At 46.5% G+C, this 18,327-nt stretch overlaps 1 protein-coding gene across 4 annotated transcripts in view; it reads right to left on the reverse strand.

Moving 5' to 3' along the window:
* Positions 1 to 1,100: 1,100 nt before the first annotated feature.
* The window catches only part of LOC144671354 (inositol-trisphosphate 3-kinase C-like), a 37,119-nt gene continuing 19,892 nt past the window's right edge, over positions 1,101 to 18,327 (reverse strand). For 3 of the 4 annotated variants that reach the window (XM_078533210.1, XM_078533212.1, XM_078533209.1), the window contains 6 exons: positions 14,340 to 14,439; positions 12,695 to 12,911; positions 9,470 to 9,674; positions 8,088 to 8,189; positions 7,812 to 7,883; positions 1,101 to 6,606 (listed from right to left, as the gene is read on the reverse strand). In XM_078533210.1, the coding sequence (XP_078389336.1) occupies positions 6,403 to 6,606; positions 7,812 to 7,883; positions 8,088 to 8,189; positions 9,470 to 9,674; positions 12,695 to 12,911; positions 14,340 to 14,439 (900 nt within the window). In that variant the 3' untranslated portion in view covers positions 1,101 to 6,402. The remainder of the gene's footprint in view (positions 6,607 to 7,811; positions 7,884 to 8,087; positions 8,190 to 9,469; positions 9,675 to 12,694; positions 12,912 to 14,339; positions 14,440 to 18,327) is intronic. The other variant, XM_078533211.1, reaches the window with a different exon arrangement.

Genomic DNA, 18,327 nt, shown 5'->3' on the forward strand with positions numbered 1-18,327 from the left:
GTATCTAACCCAGTGCTGTACCTGCCCTGGGAGTGTTTGATGGGGACCGTGTAGAGGGAGCTTTACTCTGTATCTAACCCAGTGCTGTACCTGCCCTGGGGGTGTTTGATGGGGAGAGTGTGGAGGGAGCTTTACTCTGTATCTAACCCCGTGCTGTACCTGTCCTGGAAGTTTTTATTCTTTGTTCATGGGACGTGGGCATTGCTGGCTCAACCAGCATTTATTGCCCATTCCTGCTTACCCTTGAGAAGGTACTGGTGAGTGACTTCTTGAATTGCTGTAGTCCATATGTTGCAGGGAGTTCCAGGATTTTGACCCAGTGACAGTGAAGGAACGACGATATATTTCCAAGTCAGGATGGTGAGTGGCTTGAAGGGGAACTTCCAGGTGGTGGTGTTCCCATCTATCTGCTGCCCTTGTCCTTCTAGGTGGAAGTAGTTGTTTTGGGAGGTGCTGTCTAAGGAGCCTTGGTGAGTTGCTGCAGTGCACTTTGTAGATGGTACACACTGCTGCCACTGTGCATCAGTGGTGGAGGGAGTGAATGTTGAAGGTTGTGGATGTGGTGCCAATCAAGCGGGCTGCTTTGTCCTGGATGTATCAAGCTTCTTGAGTGTTGTTGGAGCTGTACTCATCCAGGTAAGTGAAGAGTATTCCATCACACTCCTGACTTGTGCCTTGTAGGTGGTGGATAGGCTTTGGGGACAGTGTAGAGGGAGCTTTACTCTGTATCTAACCCCGTGCTGTACCTGTCCTGGGAGAGTTTGATGGGGACTGTATGGGGAGCGTTTTACTCTGAATCTAACCCCATCCCAATGAAACAAAATGTTTCATCACCCCTCTACACTGTCCACCAATAATTTTAAATATTTAAGACCAGCCAATAAGATAGAATGTTGTATTGGCTTTGCACAACCAGTCGGATAAAAGTGGGATGGTTCCCACAGCTGAATAGTGAATTGGATCCTGGACAAAATTCAGAGCATGAGCTCCAGGCTGCACTCACTGGGACAGTTTGGAGTAGGCTTTGTGCCTGAGGGAGTGAGTGAGGTGCTGACAGCAAATTAAAACCTTTTGGAATATGAAACAGATGGACACATGTGTAAATATGTAGAAATCCCCACTAGAGGCAGGTTTATTATGACAAAGAATCGGCTAGTTAACATTGTATGCAAATTAGTCCAGCAATACAATTTTAATGCAATATAAATTAGAAAAACATGCAGATTCCAGTATTTTCCAGCAATTGTTCATAAACACAAAGATATAGAGGAGGGTTAACACTTTTTCAAGGATAGCTTTGTAAACAACGTGTGCTTGTGTGTATTGGGAGCCGGAAGACGAGACCTCAAATGAGGGGATTGGGCTCTCTATTTGCAGGAAATATAACGAAAACTGGAAGAGAGTTGGACAGTCTGGCACAGGTAGCTGTGCTGGGATTTTAGATCAGTCTGGTTAGCTAGTCAATGTCCCAATCAGTGTTTTACTGGCAGGAATCTCAAAACCAGAATCCACTCAAAATACACTCGTCGACTGGTGAAAGTCTGAGGGTAGGACTTATGCTCTTCTACTCTCCCTGCATTCACCTGGCAGACGATGAGACTCTGGGAAGCTCTCAGTACTCAGAGCACTGGGCCTTGCTATCTCTGCAATGCTGGTGAGCGCAGTCAGACCTGCAACAACTGAGGTGAACCTCCCTCCATCTGTCCTGGCTATGTTCAGCTGTAGCTCAGTCAGGCAGACTCTGCACAAAGGTGCACACTCTCTTTCTGATCGGCACTAAGAGACCTGACTCAGTACCAGTGCCAAACTGCAACTCATGACCTGACAAGGGGCAGGCAGAATCTAACACTCTCAAATCTTTCAATCTCAACGGCAGTGAGAACTTGGAGGAAAACGATTCCAAAAGTGTACCGGACTAAATTAATACTGTAGGGGCCAGGTAGCATTCCGTCCTTCCACCTCCCTGAACACAAGGTTTTCAAATTGTGACCGCAACAGACTAGTGGCTTACTAATGTTAAATAACTCTCTTCCTGCTGTCTGTGGAGAAAGCATGGGGGAAAAGAGAGAGCTCACATCAAGTCTGACCACCTGTGCCAAGGTCACTTGATGGCCCTGAAAAGAGAAACTCGAGGTACCTTCCCTCACTCTCCGACACGACCCCGTTTACCCCAGTCCCGGGGATACATTTTACTATTCTTTTTAAAACTAAATGATGTGTTAGTCCTCCAAGAACTCAGCACCAAGGGCAACTCGGGATGGGCAACAAATTCTGGGCTTGTCGGCAATGCTCACATCCCACGAAAGAACCAAAGAGCTTCCAGGATTTAAAATAAAAACGGTTCCACCATGATACAGGCTGCTCAACTGGTTAATGTCCCACTCTGCAGCCTTTCCCTCAGCATCTGACCAGAACCAAATATTACATATAAAACCCTTGGCCAGAAAGGTGAAGAAGGTATACAGCAGGAAACATATTCAGTTAAGACACATTGCAGTTAGGATTCAATGTACACAGGCCCATATAGTACAACAGATTTTCGTATATAAGGCGGGAGCCCTCTGAACAAGGCGAGACATCAGAAATATTTACAATGACTGAACTCAATTATACCACCAACAGGATTATTTTGTTCTGATATTTCAGTGCTGTCACCAGAATTTCAATGCAGAGATGCAGGCTGAGACACATTTCCTGCTGTACAACTACAAACCTACCCATTCAGACCTGGGCTGTGTGAGAAGGAATCTCTCCGAGCCAGTTAACACATGGGCAGAGGGATCCCTCGGGGCTCTTTCACACTGGGGCAGAGAGCTGGTGGAAACTGGTCCACCTCAGTAAGGGGACAATTGAAGGTGGTCTCTGAAATTTGGTCACCGCCCCAAATATCTCCAGTGTCTGTTCTTCCCTTTCCATTTTAGGCAGGTTTTTGTACATTAAGGACAACATAAAGATGCAACTTGCTGCAGACTCAAGAGTTGCTTTAAGCGTAATGGATGCTGAACATTCTGCTGCTACTGTGGTCCCTGATGTACCACAAATGGGTTTAGTTCTAAAATGAAGCTTGAAGAAGCCCTGCAGAGACAGGGAGTGACTGGGCTGGTCTGAACCTGTCTGCTGCTGAGGGCAGCTTTCCCTCTCCACAGCACCCACAGGCCACCATCACTCCTTTTACACCTATACCACACAGGAAAGTCCAGGAATTGGTCCCAGTTTCACATTGTCCTGTCGGACAGAGGGGCAGAATACAGGCTTAAACGGATAGAGGCACAAATGGTCTTTTTGTGTTTAAAAAAAAAAATCCAGTTTACTCCCAGGATCAATGAATTAAATTCCTGTTGAGGTTGCAGCAAGTACGGGCCCGGAACTGATTACAACCAAATTCCGGAAACAAATCCCTGTAGAAATAGTGCCAGGAATTCACGGGAACTGCGTTGGACCGGAGTGGGATGAAGGGAAAATCTGACCTTTCTTGGAGATAATTCTAATGCCACTTGAAATATTCCACAGAATTCAATAAAAACACCTTGCTGGAAAGGGATTTAAACTAGGTCTAAAACTACTCATCCACGGAAAGCCACAATCCCCAGCTACAGAAACCTGGAATTAAAATCTGCCTTTGGGGGTCAAGACTCTGTTGGTTGAACCATGTTCCTAACTGTCCCAAGTCTGCTGCCCCGTGTACTGAATGATGGGAATTTCCCAGAGCCTGAGATTCAGCTCATAAAAGACTCGGGAGAGACTGAAACACGGGACAGTAAAACGCAGCGAAATACTGCAGCCAGTCCAGAACCGGGAATATCCAGGTTTGCATTCCAGACAGGAGACCCATTCACACTCAGCCGCCCCCCCCACCCCATCTCCCAGAACCCCCACTTGTCCGTTTATTTCAGCCTCGATTCAGAGGTTTCAGTTAACACTTTGGGAACATTTGGAACCTGCAGATGATGCATCTTCTCCCACTTTACAATCATGTGGGAGGCATTCCCAGGAGCGCTTCCCATTCCAAACTCTCAAGTCCTGAGGGTTTGGAAGAACCGGAGTCGGGGCAGAATAATTTTTAAACGTACAGTTTCTAAGCCTGGCCCCAGATGGCACCTGCCTCCCTGAATCAGTGAATAGCAGCACTGGGCAATTAGATCCCACCCCCCTCCCCAGTCTGGAATCACTGACCCTCCCTCCACTGTTATAAGAAAGGCCCTTAGGTGTCAAGTCCAGCATACCCAGATACTTTTCCCAGAGCTAAACACTGAGCACTCAGAACCATCCTTCCAACAAGAAGATTGTAACTTTCCAGGAACTATCCCATCTCCTGAGTGTTGGGGAATGTGTCACAGTTTGTTGGGGCCTTTATACCCTGTTGGAGGAGCAAGGTGGGGCAGCACAGGCATCAGAAACAGGAGAAATCGTCAGATCAAATCTGCTTCGCTCTCCAGTCAAAAAACAGATCCCAAAGGAGAGACCGCACAGTATAAATCCACTCTTGCCTTCCAGATCCCCTGTGTCAGTGTCATTGACTCTATGCTTATTTCCACGCTCAAGTGGGCTAACATTAAACCATGCCCCACAGAATGCTAGAATGATTTGCTCGAGTTTCGGCACATATCTTTCCTTGGTCATCAGCAGCCGTGCCACCATGAGCAATGTGGAAACTGCAGAGACTCTGGCTATCCCACTACAGACCTGCACCTCTTCGGACCCTGAACACGAGGGGGCAATGGCTTCACCTGTTAAGGTCACTGACAAAAGAACCCGAGGCGACATGAGGAAAATCGTTTTTTTTCTTAAACGCAACAAGGAGTCAGGATTTGTAATGTGCTGCCTGATAAGGTGGTGGATACAAATTCAATAATAGCCTTAAAAGGGGAATTGGATAAATACTTGGAAAGAGCTGGCACAGATGCATAGGGCCGAATGGCCTCATTCCCTGCTGTATGATTTACACCCATACCTGTGCTGCAAGGGGCACCATCCACCCAGTCTAATGGCACTGCCCAGGGCAGACTGCCACACTAACAGTGAGCTGTAAGTGGCAAGGCCACACAGAGCACTTACTGCGCACTCCCCTGTCCTCTGGGGCTCACCTGCTCTCTGACATTCTCTCACTGTTTGAGGCAGGAGCCCCAGCCCTCAAGCACCACATTCCAAGAGTGAGCAGAAACTAGATCAAGAAAGCTCTGCACTCATGGTTAAGCCCCCTTGCCCCAATCTTAACCAATCTCCTTTGATAAGATGCCCTTGCATCACCATGAGACAGGACTTGGTGCACAATCCTGTCCTGCTAGTAAAGTCTAGTAAAGGCTAGTAAACAGCAGAGAGTGCAAGGGGTGCACTCTCCTGGACACAGAGATACTGCAGAGAAAGGACAAATCAGTGTGGCTAGCTGATTGCGGAATCAGATTAAAATGAAACTGTTTGCATGGACCCTCTCTATTTCTACTCAGCTAACCCCCTCCCCAGTTTGTGTTCACAGCAGGTTTAGAGATTTTTTTCAATTTTTTAAAAAAGAAGTGTTTGACTCTCACCTGAGTCTCAGGAAGATTAGCACTGGATTGTTCCACCCAGTTTCCATTCAGCGTCACCCTCCCCTGTCCAGGGGCTTTTCACCCCACCCCCACTGCCCGGGGGTCTCTCCCGAGTTTATCAGTGCACAGTGCAGTGGGGAACCCACCTGGCTGGGGTGGGGGTGGGAGGGTTTGGCCAACGGGGAAATTCGGTTGAGTGACAGCACATCATTTGGGGCCTGAATATGGCAAGTTGAGAAAGAACGGAAAAGTATTTCTAATCTGTACAAGAGCCACAGGTCCCTGTGTCAGTGAAGGATTGGCGGGTTTTACTGCTGTTCTGTTCTGCAGTTTTAAAACCGTCGAACAGACCCAGGAATGAATTAGAAACATCTCGGCCTCTCTCCAGTGTTTCTGCTCGAGTTGCACATTGGAAAAAAAAAAGTGTTCACTGGCTCCACCAGTCATGGTGTCTGCTCTGCACCAACCCACAGGGAGCAGTGCCCACAGTTCAAAGTTCAAACTCTCCTTTCCCCTGCTGAGGTCAGAGGGTTGGCACAGTGTTCAGGAATGATAGCTTTATAGTTTGATCACAGCACATCAAACCCCGGAAATCACGAGCATGCTCTCGGCTCAGCTTTCATCACCCGTTTTTAGAACCGACACCACCAACCAACCCCTCCCTGCCCTGGACCACCCTCCCAAACGAGTGATGCACTGTCTCCCTCCTTGGTTACTGCACCAAGCTTCAGGTCCTGTCAGAGGTGTTGAGGAGGGAAGAAGTATTTTCCAGAGAGAGTCCAACCACCTCACTCCCTATGCCAGGGCCAGTGCGTCATCCTCAAAGCAGCAGACTTGGCCGGCTGAGAACAGAAGTCCTGAGGGCTGCCAGAAACAGTCACCCCTCCACCATTTGGTTGATAATGTTTATGAGGTTGTCCATCCCCCACAGGTAGCCGTCCTCCCGATTGCCCTCCACCCAGGCCACCCTGTGGTTCAGTGTCTCATGGTTGGGTAACAACACTGTCTTCCCAAAGTCAATCATCCAAACCTTTGCCAGTTCCGACTTGTCATGGACAAAGAGGAGAGAACTTCCCACCACCTGGAAACAAGGGAACAAAGAGAGAGACAATTCCACAGTCAGTAGTCAGAAAATGCTACAATTGGAAGAAATACAAGTAGGCCATTCAGCCCATCAAGCTGCACTACTATTCAATAATTTCATGGCTGATCATTTAACTCAAGCCCAGTTTCATACACTATCCCCATTTCCCTTGATTCCCGTAGCATCCAAAAACCCATCGATCTCAGTCGAACACATTCAATGATGGAGCATCTACAACCCTCTGGGGTAGAGAATTCCAAGGATTCACAAACTCTTGAGTGAAGAAATTTCCCCTCATAGTCCAAAAGGACTGGGAGATAATTAATAATACTCTTTTAATGCATTCTCAGGATGTGGCTAGTTATTGGTCCAAATTTTCTGCCATCCTGATTTGCCCTTGAGAGGGAAGTGGTGAGCCACTGCCTTGAACCACTGCAGTCTGTGTGGTGAAGGTACACCCACAGTGCTGTTAGGAAGGAAGGGTGAAAGAAGCAAAGGGAACCATCAACTGAGCTCCAACTCAAGTGGATTCTAGGGGAGGGAGTGGCGAGGTGACAGTGATGCACTCCATGGTTAACCAGCATAGTGACACTATTTTTTAATCAGCTGGGAATCTGATATGTGTAGAAGCCATCAACAGATTGAAGAGCCTCCAAATCCAACTGCTGAGAAATCTTCAGCATATGTGGAGTGTGCAAGTGTTGGGGAACCACCCACACCCCAGCTCCACTCCTACTCCCTCCCAGCCGCCAAGGGGTCCAGTACCAATAGTTGCCAAGCCTCAAACACTGGCATAAGCAAATGGACAGAGTGATGACATGAAATGGAGATACACAAAGCAGCAGCTTCCCCGCTAACCCCAAGCCAAAGACCAGGAGTCTCAGGCTGACACTTCAGCATCCTTAGGAACTGACACACAAGAGGAGCCCAAATCAGGATTGCTAGGCAGAGGTACGAGACACCCAGATAACCAGATAAAAAACAAATCAGAGACAGCAGTTCCTTTAACATCTGGACAGATGTTTTCGATTCTGAAAGTGTCACAAACCCTGAAGGTTTATTTTTCCATTCCAGCTGCTGCTAGGATTACTGTGCATCTTCCGCTGTAATCTTTTAATGTGGCGGTTGTTTTAGAAGCACAGTGATCTTAGCTGACTGGGCTCTGTACACTAAGCTGAGGGCGGACAGGGAAAACACATTACCTCATGTGTGTTGAAGAACTCGGAGCCCTCCAACGCTGTCCTCAGTTCTTTCAATCGCGTCAAGTAGTTTCTCTGCAAACAGAACAGGAACATTAGCGACACATGGACCCAGTGTTAGGATAAGGGAATCAGCCTAATTGTGGGTGGTGGAAGGGGGCCCACCCTAAACTACCCAGACTATTGAAAGAGAGAGAATCTGGGGGAAACTATGATCTCTGAAACGATGCTGAGAATCTGATACCTGAAAAAATGTAGTAACAAAGGGTAAATAGTTACCAGGATGTTTCTGTTGCTGTCCACAAAATCTTCCAGTGCCTCCATAACCTCCTCTTTGAGTCTGGTTTTCTTGAAGCTTGTGCTGCAGGAGCCATCGGCCTTCTGGGGGAATGAAAGAAATCTTTAACAGGAGATCTGAGCACAATCAACAACAGATACAAGTGCCCTGCAGCTGGGACTGATGACCACGGTCCCCCATGTCTTGCTATCTCCTCCTTTCCTGTTAACCTACCCTAAACCATTCTGTGACTAGCTAACACTTCTATGCTCAGTCCTGAGCACTGCGCCTGAGGAAGGATATATTGGCCTTAGAGGAAGTACAACATAGATTCATTGCAATGAGACCTGGAATGTAAAAGTTAAATGACGAGGAGACATTACACAAACAAACAAATTTCTTGGAACTTAGCAGGTTAAGTAGTGATTGGGTCTAAATTTTCAAGATAGGAACGTAGGACTTGGGAGCAGGAGTAGGCCATACAGCCCTTCAAGCCTGCTCCACCATTCAATAAGATCCTGGCTGATCTGGTTGTAGTCTCAATTCCACTTTCTTGTCTGCCCCCCCATAACCCTCGACTCTCTTGTCTATCAAGAATTTATCTAATTCAGCCTTGAATATATTCAATGACCCAGCCTGCACTGCTCTCTAGGGGGAAGAGAATTTCACATACTAACAACCCTTTGAGAAAAAATTTCTCATCTCAGTCTTAAAAGGGAGATCTCTTATTAAACTGTGTCCTCTCGTTCTAGACTCCCCCACAAGTGAAAACATCCTCCCGGTATCCACCCCATCAAGTCCCCTCAGGATCTTATATATTTCAATGAGGTCACCTCTCATTCTTCTAAAACTCCAATGGGTATGGGCCCAACCTGTTCAACTTTTCCTCATAGGTTAAGCCCTTTATCCCAGAAAAGATATTGAGGGGAATAGATAGGATAGATAGAGAGAAACTGTTTCCACTTGTTGGGGAGTCCTGGACTAAGTGACATTGTCAAAAGATTAAAGCAAGACCTTTCAAGAGTGAAATTAGAAACACTTCTACACATAAAGGATGAGAGAAATTTGGAACTATCTTCCACAAATTACAGTTGTTGCTGGGTCAGTTATTAATTTTAAAACCGACATTGTTTTTTGTTACCAGAGGTAGTAAGGGATATGGGGCAAAGGTTGGGGTATGGGCCCAACCTGTTCAACTTTTCCTCATAGGATAAGCCCGTCATCCCAGAAACATAGGAAAAGGAGTAGCATGGCTGATCTGTGACCAAGGTATTGGGATATGCAGTTAGGTCACAGATCAGCCATGCTACTGCTTTTCCTATGTTTCTTCCACATGTTCTTGCCAGTGTTGGATGTTGACTGGTACATACAGCTCACCACTTACCCTGATGCCTTCTATCCTGAACCCTAGTGTTGCAGTTGAGCTGAGCGTCTCCCGCCACTGCATGTAACGTGGCTTTAAAACAGCTTTCTGCTCATGCTCCTCCTGTGTGGGTGCGTTTGGATCCACTGCGATCATCTTCTCATACATGTCTTTCCTCAGTTTGGGCTTCTCGCGAGCTTTGGTCAACTCCTCCTCAAGGTATGTCCTTCAAAAGCAAATTTGGAATCCAGCGTCAGAAAAATATAAATGGACAAAACAAGCACAAAAAACATTAACTGCGATTCACAGAGATAGTTATTGTACCTGTCCTGTTCAAATCTTGTATCACCTCTCATTACCCCTCTCAATCTCAGTACCTCCCACAACTGAGATCTCTGCGTTCTTCCAATTCCAGCCTCTTGCCATTCCTCAATTTCCATGACTCCACTAGTGACAGACATGCTTTCATTTGACAAGGCCCAAAGCTCTAGAATTCCCTCCCAATATCTCTACCTCTCTCTTTTAAGGCGCTGTTTAAAACATCCCTTTGTGAAGCTTTTGGACATCTGCCCAAATATCTCCTTATGTGGCTCAGTGTCAAATTTTGACTGATTACATCACATTAGATATACTGCACAGAATCAGACCATTCAGCCCAACCAGTCCATGCTGGTCTTTTGCTGCACTCAAGCTTCCTCCCATCTTTCCTCATATAAATCCACCATCATAACCCTCTATTCCCTTCTCCCTCATATGCTTGTATAGCTTCCTCTTAAATACATTTATACTATTCACTTCAACCACCCACTGTGCTAACGAGTTCCACATTCTCACCACTCTCTGGGTAAAGACATTTCTTCCGAATTCCCTACTGGATTTCTTGGTGACTGTCTTATATTGATGGCCTCTAGTTATGCTCTTCCCCACATTCACTCTGTATCCACTCTATCAAAACATTTCATAATTTTAAAGACCTTGATTAGGTTACCCACTCAGCCTTTTTTTTAAAAAAGAGAAACGAGACCCAGTCTGCCAATCCTTTCCTGATGTGAGTAGGTTCTGTGAAGCACCCCTATATAAAAGGGGCTATATAAATACACATTACTGTTGATGTGGCAGTTGCACATGCTAAATCCCCTGAGACACTAACAGGGGACAAGCCTGGAGCAGCAACCAGAATTAGGTGCGATGATCAAGAGCGTGGTCCAGAAGGTGAGTCTTCATGTGGTTTTGATATATCAGAGAGAAGCAGTAAGGCAAACTGTTGAGGAGCGAGCAGAGCCACAGCAGCTGACTGCTCAGCCATCAATGAGTGGAGAGAGTGCACTGAGGTCAGAGTAAGGGTTGAAAGGATCGGAGGATAGGGCAGGAGTGGGGGTCTTCGAAAACTGGGGATACTGTCCTCCATTTATTGAAGGCCATGCCAAATGAGCTGGAATGTGTGTAGGGTGGAGTTCGGAAGGGGGTAGTTGGTATTGACCTGGGAAAAAAGGGCCAGGCCACAGGAATATTCTGACCCTTAACTCTACAATGCACAAGTGTTCTTGCACTAAGTGTGGTGACTCAGACTGGGGGCTGGGGGCTGGTCAAGTGATCATGGAAAGAACCTCCAGCAAGAAATGTTCCGGGACAGGCAGGGGTGAGGTGGTGAAGACGTTAAGAGTAAAGGGCCATTTGTAAAGGGCTGGTGCACAAGGAGGAGAGTTAGAGTTAATTAAAGCCCCTCTTGGCTGGAATATTTCTGACTGTTACAACAAAGGATTGTTTCTGATGGGCCTGTACGAACATGGTGCTAAAACTGGATAAACACGGCACATTGAAAGACAACAGGTCAGCAAGGATGTGGAGTGAAAAAAGAATCACAAAGCTAGGTATGTAACACAGAGCAAGCAGCTGGAGCTAAACACATAGCAGCACTCCCTGCACCTCACATACTTTTGGAGATTAGGACCTGTCAAAGACAGAGAATTAGGCAGGTTAACAACTAAGGAACAAGCTGTGGTTTAAGAGGAGACACAATGCTGCCGTGCCTTGAAATGCAGCAGAGTGGAAAGTTTGAAGTTGCTTTGCAAACCACACATTTGCATTCTGGTCTGGTGGTTCACAGCCAGCGTGCTGTAAACCTCATGCTCATATGTCTCAGAAATGTTCCTCGATGCTTGTCAAAAGTTACTTCACAGCTGCCATCCAGTGTTTCCACAGGTTTGCCAGCTATATCCAGGCTGGAACATTGAAATACGAAGGAGAGGCATGGCGGGAGTGGGGGGAAATCTGAAAACTCCACAGGGTGTTGGTAATATCACAGAGGAAATTTCTCATCCTCTCCTGCTTCTCGCTCAAAGATGCTCTCACTGGGATATGTCCCCCTTGTGGAGCAATCAGCCCACCACATCTTGCCCAAGTGCTTATTTTTCACATGCGAACCTAGACAGCTAGCACTGATAAGCTATTCGCCCACAGGGGAATCAGAACTAGTCCTCACCCTCCATCCGAGCACATTTTCCAGCAGAAGACATGAGATAGTGAGGGGGTTTCCACACACTAACCCCAAGAGCACTCAGTCAAATCGCAACCTCTCAGCCCAATATCACGAACTGCGCAGACTGGAAATCAAATCTGGATCCTGTACATTCAGGGTGGCTCCGAAACAGTAACTTTCTCCAATTACAATCTTAACTGACATCTATACAAGCTCTCTGATCGAGGCCCTGCTGTGGTGCATCAATATATCAGGATGTTAAATTCTGAGACAGAGCAACAACTTAAATTTATATAGCACCTTTAACCTAATAAAAACATCCCAAGGTGCTTCACAAGAGTGTTATAAAGCAAAATTTAACAACGAGCCACATAAGGTGATATTATGACAGATGGCCAAAAGTTTAGTCAAAGGAAAAGGTTTTACGGAGCATCTTAAAAGAGGAAAAGAGGGGTTTAGGGAGGGAATTCTGAAGCTTAGTGTCTCTGCAGCAGAAGCCACAGCCATCAATGATGCAGCAATAAAAACTGGTGATGCTCAAGAGGCCAGAATTGAAGGTGGTTACATAGATTGGGAAGAGTGGCAGGACTAGAGGAGGTTACAGAGATCAGAGAGGATGACAGGACTAGAGGAGGTTACAGAGATCAAGAGAGGATGACAGGGCTAGAGGAGATTACAGCAAAAGGACACAGTGGCACACTCACTACCAGATGGCACTTGAAGGCCCATTCAGTGCATTAAAATTGAGCGTTAACAGTTCAACATACCTCACCCCCATCTTACAGTCCATGATTGATGGGGAATCAAACTCTGACAACAGATCATCCATCTGGTTGTAGCTGTCGCCATCCTTGTCCACCACTCCATAGTAGCCTGGCACATAGGGGCGCAGCAAAGGATCCTTCATCAGGGACTCCAAACACTGATGCTCACACTCACAGTACTTCTTCAGGATCTTTCCATAATCTCCAGCTTTAAAGTTACCTGAAACAAACAGGCAGCTTTGTGAACACCATTGGTCATCCTTCAATAGTTCGCATTTCTGCTGCTACCCATCCCACCCCCACATTCTAATCTCCCCCCCCACCCACAATCACCCTCCAACCATCCCCCTCTACTTGACAGTGTCTGGCTGGGCAGCAGGGAATGACATTACTTGAAAGGGAAAGAGGAGGTCTGTTACTGAACCTCCCCCATCCCAAGGGATGGTAAATATCAGTCAAATACAACTGGACTAATGACAGCTGCGCCTCAAGCGTGTAGCTTTGAGACAGAAGTTTGTGGGTTCAAACTCCATTCCAGAGACATGAACACAAGATCTAGGCTGATGTCCCAGTGCAGTGCTGCACTGTCGGAGGTGATGTCTTTCAAATGAGACATTAAATCCTCTTGGGTGAATGTAAACAATCCCACAGCACCCCATCCCATATTTCACAACGAGCAGGGGCTGGGAGTGGGGGGGGGATTATCCCCCGGTCAATATTTATCCCTCAACCAACATCACTGATCAACAGATCATCTGGTCATTATCACATTGCTGTATGTGGGATCTTGCTCTGCAGAAATTGCCTGCCTCGTTTCTTACATGTCACAAGCATTGTATTCATTGGTTATAAAGCATTTTGGGGCATCCGGAGAATGTGAAAGGCACTGTCTAATCACCAGCTTTCCTTTCAGGGTAACTGATGGAGTAAAAGAGAAATCCCAGCTGGACATCACATCCTTGAGAGGACATTACCACAGATGCAGGATGTGTGCCTGTCTACAGCTTCACTATTCTGGGGTGGAATTAACCCTAGATGTGTGTACTGGTCAGTTTACTCGAAGAACCTGCTGGTTACTGTCCTGGGAAAGATGAGGAGGCTCAGCCTGGCAGCATTTTACAAAGTCACAGGACAGTATCAAGAGAAATAGTATTGAATCCATGTGCCGTCTGTCCCATTCATCAGTCATTACTTTCCCCTTCCTCTAGCAGGAGCATCCCTCTTGCACAATTCCACAGTGCCTGCTGACACCAAAGTGGACATGCTTCAGGAGTGAGCTGAATGGAGCAATGCCAGGCTGCTCGACCACAGGGAGCATCACAGTAGAGTCTGATTCCGTCCTCACAAATGCAGACTCTCGATTTCAAGCTAATGAAAACTGCGATCGGGAGTGGGAAGCCTTCCCCCACCTATCAAACTCCTCCTAATCCAGACAATCCATCACTCCCAATGATGCAGGCTGTGATCAAACAAACTAGAAAGGGAGAGGTTTCATTGTTTGCTTGACTCGGCACCACCCCAGGAGACACATTTACCCTGTGAGCTATTAAGGGAGCCTGGGCTGCCAGCTCTCACTGCCAGTCATTCTCCTGGGCAAGCGCTCAGGTAGGGGAGCGCACACTGACACATAGTATCCAGGGTGCCTTACCTGCATGACCTGCTAACTGTACCCAGGGATAGCGTTTCTTGAAGGAGACAACAAACGGGGACCAATGCACCATGGTCTTCAGCTTTTTCCACGACTTGTTCTGCAAAAAAATTAAAAATGACGTTTAGACAAAAAAAATGCACATCACATTCACTGGAGTGACACCATCCCACTCCAAAAGCCAGTGAACCCCCCCACCCCCAAAACTACCATTCCACCCCCAAAACCACTGAGCCAACCCTCTCCATCCCACGTGGAAACCTCTGTCCCACCCCCAAATGTCCCCGCCCTATCCTGCGATGAAAGCAGCCAGCAACGGGTGAACTCGCAAGGCAACAGTAAAAACAACTCGTACTTATTTGGTCCCTTTAACACAGTAAAACAGCCCCAGGTTCTTGACCAAGCTACATAAAGAGATATTAGGACAAATGGCCTGAAACTTAGTTAAACAGATAGGTTTCAAGGAGCACCTTAAAGGAAGAGAGAGAGGCAGAAAGGTTTAGGGAGGGAATTACAGAACTTTGATCCCAGGCAGCTGAAGGTTGTTCCATATTTTGAACGCTGATATATTTCAGCCCTGAGTAATCGACTGTACAGGCAGTATTCAATGGTAGAGCTAAGAAAATCTGTGTACAAGGGGCTAGAATTGGAGGAGCACAGTGATCTTCAAGGGTTGTGAGGTTGAAGGAGGTTACACAAATGGGCAGGTGGTGGGTGGGTGGGGTGAGTGCAAGGTCATGGAGGAATTTGAAGACAAGAATGAGGCTTACAATCCTGTAAGAACTTTGGACTACTAACTAAACGATCTGCTATTACCAGCAGTGACAGACAGTCCTCTCCCTCTGTGTGTGTGTTTTATTGACACTGCTGAGGTTAATGCTCCTCTGAATCTTCCTCAAACTCCAAACACAGTCCTGCTGCCACTCTCTCCTCTTGCACAGGAACATCTACCTCAGTCTTTACCAGGACTTTAGATAATGTAGTGGTCATGTTACTGGATAAACAATGCAGAGAACAGTAGTTTAATGTCCCCTCACCTTTGCCTTTCAGTTGAAAAAAATGAAACAAATTATAAACCAGGGCTACACAAATAACAGGGAAAACAGGAACATTGAACCCCAGATGCTGTCATACTGAGTGTTTGCAGCCTGTGAGTATTTAAGCTGTCTTTTTTTTTCCCGAGGACTCTTACAGCCAAGATCACAACTGAAAATTGTGGCATTCCCTTGTGTTCTGAACTAACTTAAACTTAGCCAGCTACTTCTAACCCTAGAGATAAACAAACAAACCACACAGCCTCTTACTAAGACTGCAGTGTCACTACTGGAAAGCTAAACACACAGCTTTCCTCATGAGAGCTGGTCTTCAGAGTACAAGATGCCAAGAGGAAGCGTTTATTATGTAACCACGTGTTCGATTTCCGGTGACTATCGCTAATATGTGCTACACGTCCTGCCTGAATAGTCGCCATGCATGTCATCCCAGCACTGCCTCACTCAGACGCTTCTGGACACAACGGTGAGTCTTCTCCTCAAGCTGATGCTGCCTTCTGCCAGCTCAATCTCCCCTGTGCAAGTGTCCTAAATTACATGTGCAGCCTAACTCACCCATTCAATGTGGGCAGTCCCTTGCATACCTGTATGCACGCAGAGCCTCACACACATACTGCTGCATTAAATTACATCTATCTGTGTAACCTACTAACAATCGTGTACCATCACTTAGCTCCCCCATCCCCAGATAACAACACACCATCTATTGTTCGCCTTCTTTCCCAATTCCAGATTATTTACATGAACTGGGAAGAGTTTAACGCTGATCCAGGTCTGAACACTGACCAGCAAATTTCAACCCTCCTGTCCAAAAAGCATCCATTGACCACGACTGGGTGTCCTTTAACCAGCTCCTATTCCTGCCGCCCCTATAAAACCCTGTGCCTTAACTTTCATTGACAAACACCCACCCCACTGCCCCCCACCTCACCTATGCTGCACTTCAGCCAAAGACTGAAAAATCCAGGTTCACAACATTCACCGACTTTCATCATTCCACCATCATTTCCTCAAAGCTGCTTTGTTAAAGTTCGACAGCATTCCTGCTGGCTGGATGAAAGGAGCCAATGTTTTTCTGATGTTTGATCCCAGTTTGGGGTCCTTCATTATGCAGCGATCCGGGAGGTGCACATCTGGGTGTTGGGCGAATGAAAGATTGGGATTGGCTGGGATGTCGAATGAACAAATTGCTTTTTGAAGGCGACTGGCCATTGGCGGCCGTGCCTTCAGCTGCCTGTGCCCCCGAGCTCTGGAATTCCCACCCTGAACCTCTCTACCTCTCTCCCCATCTTTAAGAAGCTCTTTACAACCGCTCCCTTCGACCAAGATTTGGTCACCTGTCCTAATATCTCTTTATGCGACTTGGTGTCAAATCTTGTTTGATAACACTCCTGTGAAGCATCTCGGAACATTTTACTGCATTAAAGGTGTTATATAAATGCAAGTTATTGATGGATGAGGTACTGAGAATCCCTGGTGGCTGTGCTTTCCAAAGTTTAATCAGACAGTGAGCTCAGTCCCATTAACTGCCCACTCCACATCTGGTAGTAGGCAGGCACCACAGGCCATGTAACCAACAAGTTCAGCCCAATAAACTATTAATCAGCAGCCCCATCAATTGCTTCACAGGAGTTTGTCTCAATAAGTCAACCATTTTCACAAGTGATCAAAGCGTGAAGCACTTTTAGGCGTTTCACACTTAAGGTGCAACATTAAATCACCACTGTATATTTTAACACAGACATCTCTACACATATGGCAGATGCCGACCCTTGTGATGTCCTCTACTGCTGGGATCCAACACGTTGCACCTTTCATAAAGATAAAAGCAAAAAACTGCGGATGCTGGAAATCCAAAATAAAAATAAAAATGCCTGGAAAAACTCAGGTCTGGCAGCATCTGCGGAGCGGAACACAGTTAACGTTTCGAGTCCTTATGACTCTTCAACCGAACTAAGTAAAAATAGAAGAGAGGTGAAATATAAGCTGGTTTAAGGGGAGGGGTGGGACAAGTAGAGCTGGGTAGAGGGCCAGTGATAGGTGGAAATAGCCAAAAGATGTCATAGACAAAAGGACAAAGAGGTGTTGAAGGTGGTGATATTATCTAAGGAATGTGCTAATTAAGGGTAGAAAGCAGGACAAGCAAGGTACAGATAGCCCTAGTGGGGGTGGAGCAAAGGAATCGAAATAGGCTAAAAGGTAGAGATAAAACAATGGATGGAAATACATTTAAAAATAATGGAAATAGGTGGGAAAAGAAAAATCTATATAAATTATTGGAAAAAAAGGGGGGGGAAATCGGAAAGGGGGTGGGGATGGAGGAGAGAGTTCATGATCTAAAATTGTTTGAACTCAATATTCAGTCCGGAAGGCTGTAAAGTGCCTAGTCGGAAGATGAGGTGCTGTTCCTCCAGTTTGCATTAAGCTTCACTGGAGCAATGCAGCAGGCCAAGGACGGACATGTGGGCATGAGAGCAGGGTGGAGTGTTGAAATGGCAAGCGACAGGGAGGTCTGGGTCATGCTTGCGGACAGACCGAAGGTGTTCTGCAAAGCGGTCACCCAGTCTGCGTTGCATCTTTCATCGTGTGAACAGCCTTCAGATTGCAACAGACCCATTGTACCATTGCACAGTGCAGGAGGAATGTTTCATGCACGCAAAGTCAGACCTCTAGGAGATGGGACTCCTCCCTTGTGTTGAGAAGACGAGCAATGAACTGGAACATACCGGTAGCACAACATTCTTTTGTTGTGTGGTATGGTGCTTTATCTGCACATCAGGCAGCAGCACTCTCTCTCTCTCTCATACACCACTCTCACACTGTTCAACTTTGTACCAAGGTAGCACTAAGAGTCAGGGAGGTATTGCTCCCCTTGTACCCCTTATCATAGTAAGATGTCCCAAGGTGCTTCACAGGAGTATTATCCAACAAAATTT

This window comes from Cetorhinus maximus, chromosome 32, assembly GCF_964194155.1.
Source record: "Cetorhinus maximus chromosome 32, sCetMax3.hap1.1, whole genome shotgun sequence".
Classification (NCBI taxonomy): Eukaryota; Metazoa; Chordata; class Chondrichthyes; order Lamniformes; family Cetorhinidae; genus Cetorhinus; species Cetorhinus maximus.